This window comes from Fringilla coelebs (genome assembly GCF_963513975.1).
Source record: "Fringilla coelebs genome assembly, chromosome: 4".
In the NCBI taxonomy this organism is placed as follows: Eukaryota; Metazoa; Chordata; class Aves; order Passeriformes; family Fringillidae; genus Fringilla; species Fringilla coelebs.
Window position 1 is genome coordinate 2659685 of NC_140032.1, and position 18891 is coordinate 2678575.

The 18891-nt window shown below is 50.6% G+C and overlaps 1 protein-coding gene across 1 annotated transcript; it reads left to right on the forward strand.

Moving 5' to 3' along the window:
• Positions 1-1951: 1951 nt before the first annotated feature.
• Positions 1952-10220, forward strand: LOC311153270 (5-hydroxytryptamine receptor 7-like; the record flags this gene model as incomplete). Its single annotated transcript, XM_084204964.1, has 2 exons — positions 1952-2463; positions 9449-10220. 2 exons carry the CDS (start codon positions 1952-1954, stop codon positions 10218-10220), a joined length of 1284 nt encoding a protein of 427 aa, XP_084061090.1.
• Between the last annotated feature and the right edge of the window lie 8671 nt (positions 10221-18891).

The window sequence follows — 18891 nt, forward strand, 5'->3', positions numbered from 1 at the left end:
CTGAGATTTCAAGGTGTTTTTCCCAGACTCAGCCCTCCAGGCTGTGCCCTGAGTGTCTTGGTGGGAGATTCCGAGATTCCCACCTCGCTCCCGAGCGCTGAGCTGGGGCAGAGTGTCGGGAATCGCTTCCCGAGCCTGCCAACAGCTCCACAGCCGCATCCCCGCGCCTGTCCCCTCCCAACCCATCCCGAGGGATGCAGGATGGGCCCCGCACTGTCCATCCACCCGGGAAGGCAGCGGAGGGGCTGAATTCCCGAGGGAATCACCCTTGGGAACAACCAATGCAGGAGATGGCTCTGCCCCGCATCTTCCACCCCAGGAGGAGCAAACTGTGTCTGACATCTGGGTGGAAATATCAGAGTGATGCTCGCTCCAAAGTCCCCGTGGAACATTTGGTGGGGAGGGAAGTGCATGTGGATCTCTCCATGTTCTTCCCCGTTGTTTTGGGGTTTTTTTATAGTCTCTGTTTCAGTTTTCCTAGGATTAGGAAAGGTTCCTCTTTAGGGATCTGCCTCTCCCTGGCTGTTTGCAGCTCCTCGGCGCGGAGCTGAAGGAACGACCCAGGAGGGCTGGAAAAATGCATGGAACGAGGGAAGAAACCCTCTCCTGTAAAATAATCCTTCCAAAAAATCACGGGGAAGGGCGCCTTTCCCCGTGCCTGCCCTCCTTGCTGGGTTCCAGGCGGCTTCTCCTGCCTCTCAGCGCTCCAAGGCATCTCCTCAACTTCCAGCCTTTCCCTCCGGATCCTCACACGCTCCCTCCCATCGCTGCAGGATCCGGCCCGGACCCCCCCGCCCCGCTCTTTGCTCCTCCCTGGGGCTCCGAGGGGACCGGGGACCATCTGGGTCCCTGCCCGGCAGAGGCGAGGGGAGGGCGGTAGGAGGGACCGGCGAGGCGGGGAGGGGAGAAGGATGCTCCGGGGGTGGCTCTTTGCTTCCTCGCCTGCCCGGAGCTCGCAGGGGCTCGCCTGGAGGATGTCTCACCCCCTCGGCACAGGTAACTCCGGGACCCTCCCCATGGCCGCAGCCGGGGGATGCTGCAAAGGGGGAGGAAGGGGCCGCAATCCGCCTGGGATTGAAACAAAACTTCGAGGGGAAAATGGGGTTTGAAACAAAACAACAACAACAACGATAAAAAAGAGGATGCAGGTTTGTGCATGATGCTCGGAGCGTCCAGGGGTGAGCCCTAGCCTGAAGTTTCCTTGTGGATGGCCGGGAAATACTCGCAGGGGTGGAATTGCCGGGGGTGGGAGCGCGGCCGCGGCTCTCGGAGCCTCTGCCGAGCGCGGTGCTGATGCTCCGGCTCCGGGAGCGAGCTGGGATGCTCAGGCTGTGCGTGGTACCCCGGGGTGTGCTCGCCACCCATCCGCTCCCGCTGCGACCCCGCGGCTCCTGACAGCCCGAGCGTGGCCACTGCGGGCCGGGAGCGGGGATTTGCGGATTTGCGGTCCCGGCTTTGAAGTTTGCGTGTGCCACGGGCAGGGGATGCAGCGGGCGGGGGCTGTGCCCACACTGGTGCTGTGGCTCGTGTTGTCGCATGCACAGAGGAGGCTCTGCAAGGGATTAAATGTATGGATGCAGAGGAGAAGTGCAACAGCAGCAGGCACAGCTCGGCGGGGAATCGCGATCCACGAGCCGTTCTCTCTCCTGGAAAAGCACATGGATGAGCGGGGAGATGTTGCAGGCAGCCCGTGCTCCTTCCCAAGTGGAGAGCTGCTTCCTCCGAGCATCCCCCGGCAAAATGCGTGTCCTTAAGGAGACTTGGGAAGCGGCTTCCTGCCGGGCACGTGAGATGCAGCCGCAGCAAGAGCTCGGAGGGGTGGAGGGGGGTGGTGACGGTGGGCGAGAGGATGAGGGGATATTCGATTTTCTTCGCCCCGTTTGTGACGAGATGTTCTGGTTTGTCACTGGAGGTGTCACTGCTGGGGGAGCGCTGGTGGAGAGCTCGGAGCATGCTGCTGAGGGCCGGCCCCAGGAGGTTTCTGGAGCAGCACCTTCTGCTGGTGGAGAGCGCAGAGCAGCAGCGGCCGGCTCGGGAAGCGCTCCCGAATCCATTCATGACTGAGGAACCTCCCGCCCCAGCCGAGCCCGAGCTGCCGCCCTCCAACCTCACCAACAACGGCACCGACTGCGGCGAGGAGATCCTGCTCTATGGGGACACCGAGAAGGTCGTCATCGGCGCCGTGCTCTCCATCATCATCCTCACCACCATCGCCGGCAACGGGCTGGTCATCATCTCCGTGTGCATCGTCAAGAAGCTCCGGCAGCCCTCCAACTACCTGGTGGTGTCCCTGGCCGCCGCCGACCTGTCGGTGGCCTTTGCCGTCATGCCCTTCGTCACCATCACGGACCTGGTGGGGGGAGAGTGGCTCTTTGGGAAGGTGTTCTGCAACGTCTTCATCGCCATGGACGTGATGTGCTGCACCGCCTCCATCATGACCTTGTGCATCATCAGCGTGGACAGGTAAGGCAGGGCCGGGCTTGGTGGCCTGTGCTCAGGTGGGCTCTGATATTTGGGGTGTTGGGAGCTGCTAGGGTGGTGCTCCTGGTTGGATCAGGGCTCCTGGAGGTGTTTTTTGCAGGTGGTGAGGGTTTTCTGTGGGTGTCCAGCGCCTCGCTGGGCTCAGGGTGTTTTCTCAAGTTGCTTCCCTAAGTCGCTTCCTGAGTCTTCTCCCTTTTGGCAGCTGCTTCTCATTGTTCCTGAGGAACAGCACCCGGCCTTCTCCATGGAAGGGCCATGAAACCATTCAAGAGATCAAAAAAACCCCAGATGCACTTTGGAAATCCAGGTTCCAGGGCTTCTGGAGCCAATCCTGTGGGATTTTGTGCTGCTCCCTGGACTCATGCTTTGGCTGAGGATGTCAGCAGCTCCCCACACCCATCCCAAGATCCCAAACCCCCTGGTTTAGCTCGGTGAGCACATTTGTGAGAATTTGCAGGCTTCACCTCCCACACCTGGAGCTGGGAGGGAAAGGCTGAGCCTGCCTGGCAGAGTGGCCAGGCTTGGACAAGTCAGCACCTTGGTGGCTCTAATTTTAGCAGCTGCGTCAGCGGGGCCGTGGCGCTGCCAAGCCGGTGGCCGGGGCTGACGTGCGCTGCCTTCTCGGGGGTCGCTCTGGGCTCAGCTGCCTCTGCTGGGCTGGGCTTTGGGAGCAGCAGCTCAGGGAAGGCACACATCCCACATCTGAGATGTGCCCTTTCAGCTGTGCCACCTCTGCAGGTGTGACAGTGGGTGACAAAGCAGAAAGGACAGAGAAGATCCTGCTGCTGCTGCTGCTTGACATCCCCCCCCAGGCAAGCCAGCAGTGAGTCCTGCTCCAAAGCCTTCATCCCCACCAGTCACTGCTCCCCTGGGAGCTGCAGATCCACAGCCCTGGGCAGCTCAGAGCAGCTGGTAGACAGAAAAAACCCTGCCAGGCCACAGGCAGGGTTCAGCTCTTCTGCTGAACTTGCTTTATTTTAATAATTTTCCTGTTGGAAAAAGAAAAAAAAAGCAGGTGTGCTCAGAGCTGGCAGGAGCCTGACTCTGTGAGAGGGAAGGGATGAAATGCAGGAATAAAATGTGTCAGTGCTTCCTCCCAGTGGGTGAGGAGCAGGGAAGTGGCTACACACTAACCAGACTGGCTTTGCTTGGAATGTTCCTTTTCCTTTTCCTTTTCCTTTTCCTTTTCCTTTTCCTTTTCCTTTTCCTTTTCCTTTTCCTTTTCCTTTTCCTTTTCCTTTTCCCTTTTCCCTTTTCCCTTTTCCCTTTTCCCTGGCTTTGCTTGGAATGTTCCTTTCCCTTTTCCCTTTTTCCTTTCCCTTTCCCTTTTCCTTTCCCTTTTCCCTTTTTCCCTCTCCTCCTTCTCCTTCTCCTTCTCCTTCTCCTTCTCCTTCTCCTTCTCCTTCTCCTTCTCCTTCTCCTTCTCCTCCTCCTTCTCCTTTCCTTTTTCTTCTCCTTCTCCTTCTTCTCCTTTCTTTTCTCCTTTCTTTTCCTTTTGCCTTGCCTCCCCGTTTCCTTTCCCCCTTTCTCATTTTTTCATTTTCCCTTTTCCCCTTTTCCTTTTTCCCTTTCCCCTTTCATTTTTCCTCGGCCAAGCATGTCAACAACTCTCCCCACACCATCCCAAGTCCCCAGAAACCCAATACATACAATCCCTTTCCTTTTCCTTTCCTCCTTCTTCCCTTCCCCTTTTTTCCTCTTCCCCTTCTCTTCCCATTTCCTTCCCCTCCTTTCCCAACCAACCAATCCCAGCCCACCTCATCTCATCCCTCAGAGCAAGACTTTTCCAAACACACACACAAATAGGAGAGATCTTTCCCCAGAAATCCTTGCCATGGATTCCATTCCTCCATCACGTCCCTCCCATCCAGTGTCACTGCTCTGGGGAGCAGATCCATGCCCCAGGGCACCATCCTGAGTTTGATGTCACTTTGTTTTTCCTGGGAAGGAGGGAGGGAAAAGCTGTGCCCCAAGAGGTTGTCAAAGGGCTTGAATTTTCTGGCCTGGGCTTGTCCCTCATGTGTTGGCACAGGAACTGCAGCGTGATCAGTTTGCTCCCAGAACTTCATCCTCACCACGTCACAGGCCTGATGGGGAAGTTGAGTGGTTGCAGGGCAGTTGTCTGGAATATTTCCAGCTGGGAAAAGAGAAAAGCAGCAAGGATTGAGCAGAGGGAAGGGACTGGAGCATCCCCCCAGCTGTGCCCACCTGGCTCTGGGTGGGAGGAAGGACAACCTGCAAGTGGAGGGGGCTTGTAGGGTCAGTCTGTGCTGGGGCTTGAGCAGGGAATGGGAATTACTGGGACGTCCTCTGGTGCATATTAAAGGAGGAAGGGAGTCAAGGATCCCCTGGAATGGGGCTGGGAGCTGTGTGAACCATCCCAGGGCAGTGTCTCAAGCATCCTGTGCAGCATCACTGAGGTGGACTGAGGATCCAGGATCATGCCTGGATCTCCACTTTTCCCCTGAGCCTGGGACAGGCAGGATTTTTGGTTTGACTCTTGATGGAAACATCTCCAAGAGCACAATTCTCAATTTCTATGCTGATACAAAACCCAAAAACCAAAAGCACAAGGAGAGCTGAGCTTGCAGAATGCCTGGAAAACCTGCTCCAAAAGAGATTAAATTGTTATCTCAGTGAGGCATCAACCCAAACCTCCCCCAGTGATGGGGACCAGCTCTTCCTCCTGCCCTGTGAGGAAGAAGATGAAAAGCCCTGGTGTTTCTCAGAAATAGAAATATTTCCTCTGTTCTGTCCTAAATCCAACGTGGTCAGCACTGTCAGGCCTGTTCCTGCCAAGGAGGAGACCCTGCTTTTATTGATGGCTGAAGTGTCCTCAATATTTTGCTTAGCTTAGATGGAAAAGCTACTTGGTTTGCCCAGGATGATGAGGACTATTAAAATGTAGGCTGCTGTTATTGATTATTAATGCCAAGGGCTTCCTAAAAGCCTCTCGATTGAAGCTGGTAGAACTAATCTTGTCTGAAGCAAGATTTGATTGATTTCCTTTGAAATCAGAAAAGAAAAATGCTGGAAACATCCATCTTCCTCTTACATTTTCCTTATGTAAAAGCCTGCCAATGTTGCAGATTTTTTAATGTCACAAACCAAAAACAAACCACCAACAAAAAAAAATCCCCTCTTTTGGCTGCTCAGCTTTGATGAAACTCTCCATAAAAATGCCAAGAAGCTGACAAAAGGAGCTCCCCAAAGCCCACACATCACTTCTGGCATCCCTGGTGGAAAAAAAAACTCTCCATCCATTTCCCAGGCTGCTCTGCTGGGGCTCTCCCCTTTCCCTGGCAAGTATTTTCCACCCAAAATCAGATTATATGCTCCAAATTGGGGTCACCTTCAGTAAAAGGGTGCCTCCCCAAAGTCAGTGGGATGAAAACTGCGCAGCATTTTCCTGGATTGCCTCTTCCATATCCTTCATCCAAATGTTGCCCAGGCTGGGTAGATCCCTGCTCTGTATCTGGGATGGATCCCTGGGATGCTCCACCAGCTCTGACTTAGGGCACTTCAGCAGCCTCCAGCTGCCTTTTGTTTCCTCCTCTCCTTCAGCAGGATGGGGCAGGAAGGGCATCAGCTTGGAAATCAGGGAAGGAGCTTATTTTGGCTGCAGAGGAGGCTTGGAATTGTGGTAAAACAGTGGGGTTGAGGAAACCCTAATGCTGAGCCCTAATTCTGGGCTCATTTGTCCCCTGTGTGAGTGGAGATTCATCTTTTCCCAGTTCACCAGGTACAGGATGGAGAAAGGGGGAACCTTGGGGAGGTTTGGGTTGTTTTTATTATTTAATCCCTGGCATAATGATCCAAAAATTGAAGGGGGCCTACAGGGAAGCCACAGAGGGACTTTCCATCAGGAAATGTAAAGGCAGGACAAGGGCAGGGTTAGATGGGATACTGGGGAGGAATTCTTCCCTGTGAGGGGGGTGAGGCCCTGGCACAGGGTGCCCAGAGAAGCTGTGGCTGCCCCTGGATCCCTGGAAGTGTCCAAGGCCAGGTTGGACAGGGCTTGGAGCAATCTGGGATAGTGGAAGGTGTCTGTGCCCTGGGGATGGAACTGGATGGGATTTAAGATCCCTTCCAACCCAACCCAACCCAACCCATGCCATTATCCCCACTGAGTGTAGAACAAACCCTCTGAATTCCCTCATCCATGGGGTTTGCTGGTGCAGCCCAGCCTGGGGCAGATCTCCCATCCCACAGCCAAAGGGGCTGGGATCTGCAGGATCAGGGATGTGGCAGGAATTAATTGCACCTGGCATGGGTGGCTGCACCTTGAGCTCAGCACCACGAGGGCCCTGCAAATCCACACCAAGTGCCTGCAAATCCTGGGAATTGCCTTTTGCTACCTGGTTACCCTAAACCTGATTAACAGCACGACACACACACACAGAAAAACTAAAAAAATTTCAAAGGGAGAGAATTCCACTCAAATTCCACCGCCTGCCTGCACCACCGTGCCTCCTGTAAACGCTGCCCTATTTTGAGGGCTCCCTGCTCGTTTCAGAATTATTACAAAGACCTGAAAACGGCCCCGTTTCCCCCAGCAGCAGCGGCTGAAATGTGTCAGCTTTGCCTGCTCGTTCAACCGCGTCACCGAGCGTTTCCCTCGTAAATTCCTTGAAGTTTCAGCAAATCCCAGGCGGATCAGCTTCCAAAGAAACCTGGCAATAGCATAAGAGAGGGTGGCACAGAACTCAGCATGGGTTTGTTGGTGAAGTTCTTGGCTTGGATATCCAGAGGGGTGATTTTTGCGGTGTTAATTTGGGAATTGCAGGAGCAGAGCGGGGTTTTCTCCCAGCTTGGCCCCATCAAGGGCCATCAGGACGGAATGGGGTGCCCAGAGAAGCTGCTCCATCCCTTGGAGTGTCCAAGGCCAGGTGAGATGGGCTTGGAGCCACCTGGGATAGTGGAAGGTGTCCCTGCATGTGGCAGGGGGTTGGAAATGGACAATCTTGAAGATTCCATCCAACATGAACCATTCTGGAATTCTCTGAACACAGAGAGTTTTGGTTGGTTCTTGTGACTAAGGCCAGCTCAAAAAAAAGAATACAGAGGAAAATAAGGACAGAACAACTCAGTGAATGAATTCAAAATCATTTTTATCAGGGAGGCAGGGGAGAAGACTTTAGTCTCTCAATTGATTTAGCAGTCAGGAGGGAAGGAGAAATTAAATTTTTTTTTTATATTTTATTTCCATCTTCTAATCTTGGGGGATGATCTGGAAAAGCAAAATAATCAGAGAAGAGAAAATCTCCTAACACACTAAGACTGACTGTCAGAGAAAAATTACACAGCAGAGGTAAAATTCTCCACAGATATTTTCCATTTTTTTGTTCAGCTTTTAGCAGAAAGTACTCATAGAGCTGCTGCTCTCACTGCCCCTCTGGAGTGACACCTTTCATCCAAGAACAGTTAAGAGGTGATGTGTTCCTGCCTAAAAATTCCTGGCAGCAGGAGATTGGAATCAAAAAAGCTGTAACAGAACAGAAATCCATATGAGTGGCTCGAGGTTTTTGCTGGATTGATTGGAGCTGAGTAGCAGGGAGATGTTTTCCAGGGGGAATGTTGGCTGACAGCAGCCAACTCCCCCCTGATTTATTGTTTTACAATTCTAATTTAACCACAGTTGACACAATTTCTTTATCACACAAACCTCTCCAATAAACGTCAGGATAGTTCACATTTACACCCCATGGCACTGCCAGGAGCTGATGGTGGGTGCAGCCTCCAGCTCCTTTCAGACAAAATAACAAGGTAACTCCTAACCCCAGGGATCAGGACTGGGGAATCTGTGGGTCACCAGGTGGTTTTGGGATCTCTTACTCCAAATTCCACTCATTTTCCTCTTGAGGGAGAGCTGGACTCCATCCCTTTGGCAGCTCCTGACTGTGCAAGTGAACAGATGGCTCCAGCTGCTTGGGTCATTTCTATTTGAGTTTCCAGAGGTCAACAGCTTTCAGGGAGCTGTGCAGTGCCACAAGGTCCCCCCTGAGCCTCCTTTGCTCCAGGCTGAGCCCCTTCCCAGCTCCCTCAGCCATTCCTGCTGCTCCAGACCCTTCCTCGGCTCCATTTCCTTCCCTGGACACTCTTCAGCTCCTCAATGGCTTTCTTGTCATGAGAGGCCCAAAAACTGTCCCCAAACACCATTGTCCACTCTCCAGCTTCGCTTTCAGGGCTCACCCAGACACATTTTTCACTCTTCCCAAAGGCAAGATTACTCCTTGGTCTCCCAGGGCCATCTCAGCTGCAGGTTGTATTTCTTCACCAACAAATAAGAGAAGGCTACAGCGCTTCCCACTTCCCATTAAACGCTGCTAGGAGTTATTCCTTTCATCTGGAATCAGTCCTGTGGCACATCGCTCTGAGAGCATCACCCACCCCACTCCTGGGTGTCTTCTTGGGAAGGGCAACACTCTGGAGTGAGTTACATGCTGTGGCTAGAAGCTGCTGCATGTTCTCTGTGCAGAATAGTTCTGGTGGAAAAATAAAATTCTTAAGGCATTTTTTTATTCCCGAAAACAAAGCTTTTTAAAGTGTTTTTATTCTGCAGGAGATCATGCAGAGTTCAGCAGTTCAATGGTATCTCATGTTACGGATACCCCATCCCTGGAAGCGTCCAAGGCCTGGCTGGTCGGGGCTTGGAGCAACCTGGGATAGTGGAAGGTGTCCCTGCCCATGGGATGGGGTTGGAAGGGGATAACCTTTAAGGTCTTTCCAACCCAAACCATTCTGCGATTCCACGCACGGGGATGATCGCAAAAAAGTGAGGAATAAATTGTGGCGTTTAGTCCAGAGATCCCCTGGCCGTGGAGATTTTCATTTGGCAAATTAATTTCTCTGAGGGCCAAAATCCCCTCACAGCCGATCAGGAGTGAAAACCACCCAAGAGGGAGTGAAAACCACCCAAGAGCCCCCACCCCTAACCCCTGACAACTCCTCCTCCTCCTCCCCGCAGGTACCTGGGCATCACGCGGCCTCTGACCTACCCGGTGAGGCAGAACGGGAAGCTGATGGCCAAGATGGTCTTCATCGTGTGGCTCCTGTCGGCCTCCATCACCCTCCCCCCGCTCTTCGGCTGGGCCCAGAACGTGACGGTGGAGCGGGTGTGCCTCATCAGCCAGGACTTCGGCTACACCGTCTACTCCACCGGCGTGGCCTTCTACATCCCCATGGCCGTCATGCTGGTGATGTACAGCCGCATCTACCAGGCGGCCAAGGTCAGCGCCGAGAAGCACCGCTTCATGAACTTCCCCAAGCACTACGAGGACGAGGGCGTCTACTGCCTGGAGGCCTCGGCCCGCGCCCACCACAGCTCCCGCCGCACCAAGGCCGCCGAGGAGTGCGCCACGCTCTCCAAGCTGCTCCGCCAGGACCGCAAGAACATTTCCATCTTCAAGAGGGAGCAGAAAGCCGCCAGGACCCTCGGCATCATCGTGGGGGCCTTCACCTTCTGCTGGCTGCCCTTCTTCCTGATGTCGACGGCGCGGCCGTTCATCTGCGGCATCCGCTGCAGCTGCATGCCGCTGAGGCTGGAGAGGACTCTGCTCTGGCTGGGCTACACCAACTCCCTCATCAACCCCCTCATCTACGCCTTCTTCAACAGGGATTTGAGGACTACTTTCTGGAACCTGCTGCGCTGCAGGTACAGGAACATCAACAGGAGGCTCTCGGCCGCCAGCATGCACGAGGCCCTGAAAGCCACGGAGAGGCACGAGTGCATCCTGTAGGGCCTGACCTCCTGCCCCTCCATGCCCTCGCTCCCCTGGCCTCCCAGGGGCTGGCAGGAACCGTCCAGCCCCACCAGACATTGCCACTGAGGGTGGTGGTCCTTTCCCTCGCCCTGTGAGGAGCTGCGGGGTTCCTCACCCTGGGAACAAGTGGAGGGAACTTTGGGAACAGCCCTTCCTTCTCACTCTGTCCCAGGTGGGAGCAAGACCTGGGGGGTTCAAGGTCTACCGACGACTGTGGGCCAGTCACACCACCTTTCTGTGCCTCAGTTTGCCCATCTGTTATTAAAGTCAAAAAAAAAAAAAAAAAAAAAGAAACTCTCCCAGCCAACCGACCAAACGAAAAAAAACTCTAAAAACTTGATAAGACTGTGGCTCTCCACCTTCAAAAAGGGCTCTAAGGTCTGTGGAGGGCACACAAAATCCTGTGTAAAGACAACACTGGCTGCACTTCTCTGTGGAATCCGACAGCAGCTCCGTTGTACTCCCAAGCCCCTGTGCCATCCCAGCTTATCCGAGCCCTTTTCCCCGAGGTAATTGCATTTCACACCCTGAGCTCACATCCAGGTTTGCACGTCAGAGCAGAAATACCAATGACCCCGTTCCCCCCACACTGTAGCACTGCAGCACTTGGAGGAGATGGATTTGAAGGATGAAACACAAAGGAACGTGGAGTTTCCCTCATGGTTGGATAGGGAAGTTTGACGCCTCCTGCTCATCAGGGCAATGATCAGAGAGCAAAGCCAGATGTGTTTATTGGGTTGTACTGTAATTCATTCCCAGACAAGTGACGTGTGTTCATCATTTGTGGCTAATTGACTCCATAAAAGCACGCTTTGGTTGACAACAGAAAAAAAACCATATAATTTCCCTGACAGCTTTACGGTATTTCAGTATGATGTCCAGCAAGCTTGAAAAAATACACTGAATGATGTTATCTTTTTCTTAAAAAAAAAAAAGGAAAAAAAAAAGGTTTGGTTTCATTATTTCGGTGTAGAATCTTTGGTCTCTCTGACTTTAGAGTGTCTGTTCACTATTTTTTCTGGTGGTGGGACTTGCTTTTCTGCAGTTGTCTTTCCTCATGATCAGCATTGCAGTGTCAAACTTGCAGCCCCACAAACCTTTGCCCATTTGATTATAATATCATAAAATCCCAGTGTGGTTTGGGTTGGAAAGAACCTTAAAAAATCATCTTAAAAACCACAGGCAGGGACACCTTTCACTATTCCAGGTTGCTCCAAGCCCCGTCCAACCAGGCCTTGGACAATTCCAGGGTAGTTGATGTCTGCTCCAGTTCTTGTTGGACATCTCTGGGGTTTTTTTGTCAAAGCCAGACTGCTCAGAGGCTCAGGGAAAGTTGTTTGTAGTCCTCTTTTTACGCCAGATTTGCTTTATCTGGCGTGAGTGGTGCAGTCCCACCTCTGGCACCACCAGGAACTGGGAGGCCTTCCTCCATATCCCAGCTGGATATGTCCTGGGTATGTTGAATGTCTTGGATATGTTGAATGTCCTGGCTGACTGCTGGCAGGGCTCGGCTTAGCCATCAGTATTTCTCCTGTGATGTGTTTTGTGCTCTCAGTTGGCCTCTTCTCAGCAGCCATTTCCACCCTGTCTCATTTTAGACCTGCTTTTCCTCGGGATGCCCCGTGAGATTTCCAGTTTGGACTGGTGGGTGGCAGCAGGGAAAGTGGCTCGAGCCCACTGGAGTGTCCTGAGGGACTGTGAGGTTGGACACTGCAATGTGCCCAGATGCTCCCTGAGCTCCTGTCCTCACAGATGGACTCAGAATTGCACAGAGGAGCAGGGGAGGCTGTCTGCTGTCTCCAGAGGGAGATGTTTGAAGACAGAGCAGAGATTTGAAGGAGAACCTAATCAGGAGCGATCCCAAAGGATTGCACTGGAGTCCCACACACCACGTCCGTAGGGCACGCTCTGACTGCCCATCTCAGGACCTGCTTCACAAAACCAACCCCTTTTTCTCCCAGAAAACACTCCAGGCCAGCATCTCCTCTGCAACAACATCTCAGCAGCAGCTGTCACAGCTTCTGTCCTGCCAGGGGCACACAAAACTCCTGCAGGCTCCAGTTTCCTCCCCTGGCTCCTCCAGCTCCTTCCCTGCCCTTCTGACAGAGCTGTCTGCATAAAAACTGACCAGCTGCTAATTCAGGCTGTCTTGGCAGGGTGGAGAGCCCCAAGACAGCTCATTTCACATCCAGCACACAGCAGAATCTGGTTGTTCTGCTGCAGCGTGTTTATTGCTGTGCCTAAGGTCATTGTTTCACTTATTTTCTGTGTTAGGGGTTTTTAAACTGCCTGAAAAAATCATAATGTTGTTTAATTCCTCTTAACATCCTTATTCTGATGGCATTTTTATCACTCCTTGGAAGTATTCTGTAACAGAGCTATGAGGCAGTGTTTCACTTTTTAAATGAAATCATACAAATAGCTGCTTTTTCTGGTTTGAGGGTTCTTCAAGAATTAAAAAAGTAAGAGACAGGATAAGATTCTGGATGATCCAAACACCAAACTTCTTTGAAGCAAAGAATTGAGCAAAATGGTTTATTTGTCTCAAAAAAATATCAGTGTTTGCCTGGACTTGGATTTCAATGTTTTATTGCACTCAAGGCTTACCTGATAAATGCTTCTACAGCTTAAAATGAAAATATGAAGGAAAAATTTTAAAAGGAAAGCTTTCTTCCCACGAACAATGTCAGAAATTTGCATCCAAAAATATTTAAAGACGACAGCTCCACGAAAACAAAACATTTTGCTCCAAAAAATAATGAGATAGGTTGCTTTTCCCCATAGTGATTGACTCAAGCTTTGAGACATCAGCCTAAACTCTCGGTTTTTAACTCCCCAAGATTAAATTGTGTTTGGGTTAAATAAAATAATGTGCATCCAAAGACACCAGGGCCTTTTCCACACCAGTGAGCACCAACAATTTAGTTAAGCCAGTCAAGATCCTTGTAGATGAGCCACTAAATCATGCTGAAAATACTCCGTGGGTTTTATTTTTTTTTTCTTTAATCAGACAGGAATCAATGCTTTTGGCATCTGCAAAAAAAAACCCACCCTGGCTTAAAAATAAATCTGAGCCATTTTGAAACTGATTTTAGCACACACACACGTGTGCCTAAGCAAACTATGAAGAGAAATTAGCCCTGAAAGAGTCCATATTTAGGCAAAAATTTGAGCTCAGGGAGAAAATCATCAATTTAGGAGGACGAGAGAAACTTTTGTGGACAATGAGAGATTCCCAGCAGGCCAACAGCAAGACTGGAAAAAAATGAGGAGCCTCGGGCAGAGAAAATTGAACTAATTCAGGCATTAAATGAGGTCTCAAGTCAGCTTTTTATTTCTCTCCCTGTGCAGGGGAAAGGCAGGAATGCAGGCAGGGAGATCTGGGGAGAAAAGGCAGTTTTGAGAAACCCTCTGTGGGGGTTTGTAGGGTTTTGATAATGACTGAGCAAAGCCAGGCAAGAGATGCAAAGCCCAAGTAGTAAAATTCTGTATTTCTCCCTCAAAAAACCCTGAATCTCCCCACTCTGAGCCCAGCACTTCATGGATTAACAGGCAGAGCTGGAGATGTGCAGGGACAGCTCAGCAAACCCACCCTCATCCTCATCTTCTCAGGGGTGCTGCCACCACCTCCAGCTCCTGGGGACAAAAGAACCTCAAACACATCGGGCTGGAAGCTGATCCCACCTGGAGCACAGACCTGGATTCTTACAGATCAACAAAAGCATTGTGGACTCCTTCCCTGTCCCACCCATTAAAGGTTCAGCTGAGCCAGGAGGACTCTTGCAAGGTTTAAAAACCTCCAACTCCTGCCCTCCTTCCCCTCTGTTTAATTTCTCCCCACTCTATTATCCCGAGGTAACGAGTTCCACAATTTAATTATTTTTTAGGTGAAGAAGTGTCTCCCTTCCCTTTTTTACACCATCTGCTCAGCTCTTTAGGCTCTGGCTGATCCCTGTCTCAAGAAGGAGAAGGAGTGATCAGCCCTGTTCACCCCCTCCAGCCCAGCCCTTTGCCACATTCTTCCTTTTGAAATAAAAATCTGTTCAACCCATAGTTCCTTTTCCAACAATAGGAGACACTTTGGGAAAATTATTAGGACAGCCTGGATCATGTGCCCTCCCACCCCTTGCTATGTTCAAGGCATCAAACCATGTTTAGCTCAGGAAATTCCCTGTTTTTCCATGATTTCTGTGCAGTGTTTTTCCACAGGGAATGCTCAATCTTTCATCTGGGGTTGGATAACCCCACATCAGAGCCTTGCTGACCTTGGCAAGCAGGAGGCTGGTGGTGGCAGCTGAGAGGGGTTTTGGCCAAATTCAAACCTCAGCTTCAGGAACCTGACCTGCTTCTGAACCTGACTTTGCTTTGAGCGTGGCACAGATTCAGAAGCCTCCAGGCTGCCCTTCCAACTTCAGTATTTTAGGATTTGGATGATCTGTCTAATTTCCCACTCCATCTATCATCCAGAATTTTTTGGCAAGATGATTTACAGATCTCCGACCTGCCATGTGAAAAAGCTCCCGCTGTTCCCACTCTCGTGTCAATAAAACTGAAAGGAAGCACCAAGACACTTTCCACCTGTGTCCTTAAGTAAGAAATGGGCTTTATTCTCTACTTTATTGCCAGTTTAATCTGGAAATTTTCATACTCTTCTATGCAAGTTCTTCAGTAGCCTGACTATTCCTTTTCTCTGTCTTGTGCATTACTCTGAGATGGAGTTTAAGCAAAACCCCAACACCACCAGATGAACAGGCAGGTCACTGCTTTAAAATCATCATATTAAGGCAAAAAGTGGGTATTTCATAGAATCACAGAGCAATTTAGGTTGGAAAGGCCTTAAATATCACCCCCTGCCACAGGCAGGGACACCTTCCATTAGAGCAAGTTGTTCCAAACCTCATCCAACCTGGCCTTGAGCACTTCCAAGAAATTTTTCCAGCCCTTCTCAGCACTGGCACCCAGGGAAGGAAGCAGACAGCTCTGCTCTGGCAATTCCACTTCTTTTTTTTTTTAATTACAAAATCCTCCATGTAGAACACACAATTTCAGGAGATAGCAGGAGTTAAAAGATGATGTTATACAAATGCTTTAATGTGTGAAGAGCTGGACCTCCCTGGCAAACGAGTGTGGAACTGGGTGAGCTTTAAGGTCCCTTCCCACCCAAACCATTCTGGGATTCTCTCAGGTGGAGCTGCATCGTGGTTTGGTGTCCCAGGAGGTGGGACAGGAGCTCTCTCTGCAGCATAAACTCTCACCAGGGCAAGCCTGAGGGAGGATGACACAAACACAGGTGAGCTCCACATCCTGTGAATGCTGGACAAAAACATCACCAGGGTGGGTATGAAAAACCCATCCTGCAGATGGTCCCTGTCACAGGCAGGAGATGTTCCCACCACCACAGCTTCTCTAGAAGGATTTCTGTGCTAACCCTGCTGTGTTACAGCATCCCAGGGCTGAATCCACCCCTTCAAGGGGGGCAGACTATTTATTTATTTGTTATTTTTATACTTTTTTGTTGTTTCTCAAGCTCCATGCTATTTGCTCTTAATTCAAGTGACGTATTTTATTTCTATTGCCACTGTGCACATTCTGGCTTTTCACTGACAAGGTCTTGAAGTCTCAAAGGGTCTTTTCTCCCTTCTCCCAGCACTTTTCCATCACTAATTCCAGACTGTTTCCAGGCTCAGATCCGGGCAGCCAACACATGCCGGGTGTTTTCCTGCTCCTCCCACCAAGCGCACGGACCTTGGACAGCAGCAGCAGGACTCTGCTGCTGCACTACTTGGCAAAGAGCTGCTCTAGCAATTAAAAAAAGCAAAATTTTCACAGGCTGCAGCGTGTGCTGGGCTTGGAGGTGGCTGGAAACTCCCAGCACTTGCTCAAGACAATGAAAATTAACTCCTTGGGCGTGATGAGAAAAGCTAGAAAAGCTGCCTTATTTGGAGCCATTTCTCCAGCTTCTTTCCCACTCTCAGCCTCACATTTCCAACCCTTTGAGCATGATCAGTGATCTCTTAACTCAGCAATTAGGAGAAGAGGGAGGCAGAGAGTGGCCAAGTGCCAGACACTTGGTGACAGTGTGTGACAACGCAGCCGTGAGCTCGTAAATCGTGAGCACGGCTTGGGAGGGCTCCGCTCAGAGCTGGGATTTTTCTGCTCAGTGCAGACTATCTCAATGTCTCTGTGCACTTCCAGACTGTGAATGCCTCTGTCATTCCACTCCCAGGACAAAGCTTTGGGCAGCAGTTGCTGCCGTGTGCTGGGGTGAATGTGTCCAGATGAACTGCAGCCACCTCTCGGGAATTGGTGCCTGTCTTGGTTTGGAAAGCCAGGTGTGTGCTAAGGAAGGCAGGAGCCCCCCCTGAAATGGGAAATGTAAACCCCCTTCCTCCAAATTGCTATAGATTTTAAATGAAGGGGCTCTTAGGCAAAAATATGGGAGCAGGAAATAACAGTTCTTTAATAGGGAAGCAAACAAAAGGATAAAATAAACAATGCAGTACACTAAAACAGCACCGACAGAGTCAGAACTCAACCTGACACGCTGTGGGTCAGGGTGTTGGTAGCAGTCCCATTGGAATTGTGGCTGCAGCCCTCCTGGAGTGCCAGGTGTGGTTCTGCTGGAGCAGGGATCCTGTAGAAAGGTGTAGTCTTCCTCTGAAGATCCAGTGGAAGAAGAGGCAGCAGCTGTTCCTCTGGGGAATCCAGTGGAGAGGCTGTGCTGGTGTTCCAGAATCTCCAGATTATATCCAGGTAGAAATGCTTGGCTCCTCCCCCTGGGCTCACATCTCCCAATGGGATGCTGTAGCTCTTATCAGCCATGCAGTGACACTCAATAGCTGTTATCAGCAGATGTCCCCACTGGAGGGAGGAGTGGGTGTGGAAGAGATAAGGAAAACTGCCCAATGAGCAGAAGACAGCTGCCATCCAGATGGCAAACAGAATACAATTTGCTTGGCAATCCAGGACAGTGCCAAGAAAAAGGAGGATATGAAGCTGTCAGAGTGTCCAAAGGTGAAAATGGTGAGTGGTTTAAAGGGGAAGCCATACCATGAATGGTCAAGGCCTCTTGGTTGGTTTAGCCTGGAGAAGAGGACACTGAGGGCTCTGCAGCTCCTGAGGGACAGCTCTGATCTCTGCTCCCTGTGACAGTGACAGAACACAAGGAAATGTCTGGAGCTGTCCCAGGAGAGGTTTAGGCTGGAGATCAGGGAAAGGTTCTTACCCCAGAGGGTGCTGGCACTGCCCAGGCTCCTCATGGAATGGGCACAGCCCCGAGGCTGCCAGAGCTCCAGGAGAGTTTGGACAGCACTCCCAGGGACAGGGTGGGATTGTTGGGGTGTGTATGCAGAGCCAGGAGCTGGATCAATGATCCTGTGGGTCACTTCCAGCTCAGGACATTCTGTGGTAAATTAGAAGCAATAAGAGGTCATGAGTGTGGAACCTGTGGTTTCCATCAGTCTTTTAACTTCACATCTCCATGCTCCTTCCCATCCCCAGGCCGTGTGCAGGTCTCCTAAATGAGAATTTAAACCCTCAGGTAGGGGTGGCGTGGGAGAATGTTCAACCTGTTAATTTAAGAATTAACATTCCAGGATCTTTTATAGAGAGCTTTGGGAGGGTTTCTTTTCATCTCTCCTTAAAGGCTGAAGGGGAAATATTCCTGATAACAAGCCCTGCTTTTTCCAAGCATCACATTTCTCCAGCATTGTCAAGCAAAGTCTGGGCTACATATGGAAATGGAGGCAGCTCAAAGGAAATCATTCTGGTTGACTCTCCTTGGAGACATTAATCAGAGCTTGGTGCTGTCACTCCTCAAGAGCCACTTCTCTGCTGTATCTTCAAGAGACATCAAAATGCCAACAGCCCCGAGCAAGAACAGATCCTGTGTGGAAGCAGAGGGATGTTTCTCAGAAATCTTCTTTCTGAGGGCTTGTTTGGAAGGCTCAGCACCCTGGGGAGCACCCAGGCTCACCCAGCCCTGCCTCCTGACCTGGGCACGGCCTTCCTGGAAAACACTCCATGGGGAAACACCTCAAACAGCTCTTGGGATAAGATTTGGAGCTGTCTTGGCTCTCAGAGCCAGCTCAGCACACAACGTCCTCCTGGTGTGGTGGAAAAGTGTTGGGAGAAGGGTGAAAAGACCTTTTGAGACTTCAAGACCTTGTCAGCACAAAGCCAGGGCTGTAGAATGGTGATAACTGAAATAAAGTATGTAATTTAATAATAAAAAAGCATTTTTCTCTTGGTCTCTTTTTCTGAAAATTGGTCCTAAAAAGAATCTTTTCCTAATCTTTTCTGTTTCCTAATCAGAAAATCTCTGGTACCATCAGATTTTAGCCCCAAAACCCTTTGACAGTTATTTCTCACTAGTTCACAATGCAAGGTTGTTTTCTAACAGGCAAACACCCCACCATACATTTCTGAGAAAGGATTTAGGGTTGTGTCTGTGGTTAGAAAAATGATGGAAGAAGTAATAGAGATGCAACAGAGAAAGCAAAAATATCCCTGTGCGAAAAAGCAAAAAAGCTGCCAGAACCAAAGATCAGGGGAAGAAAAATCCAACAATTCCAGACAATTTTTTGAAATCAGAGTGATGTAGAGCCTTTCCACCTCTGCTTTTTTTTTTTTTTTTAATACAGTAAAA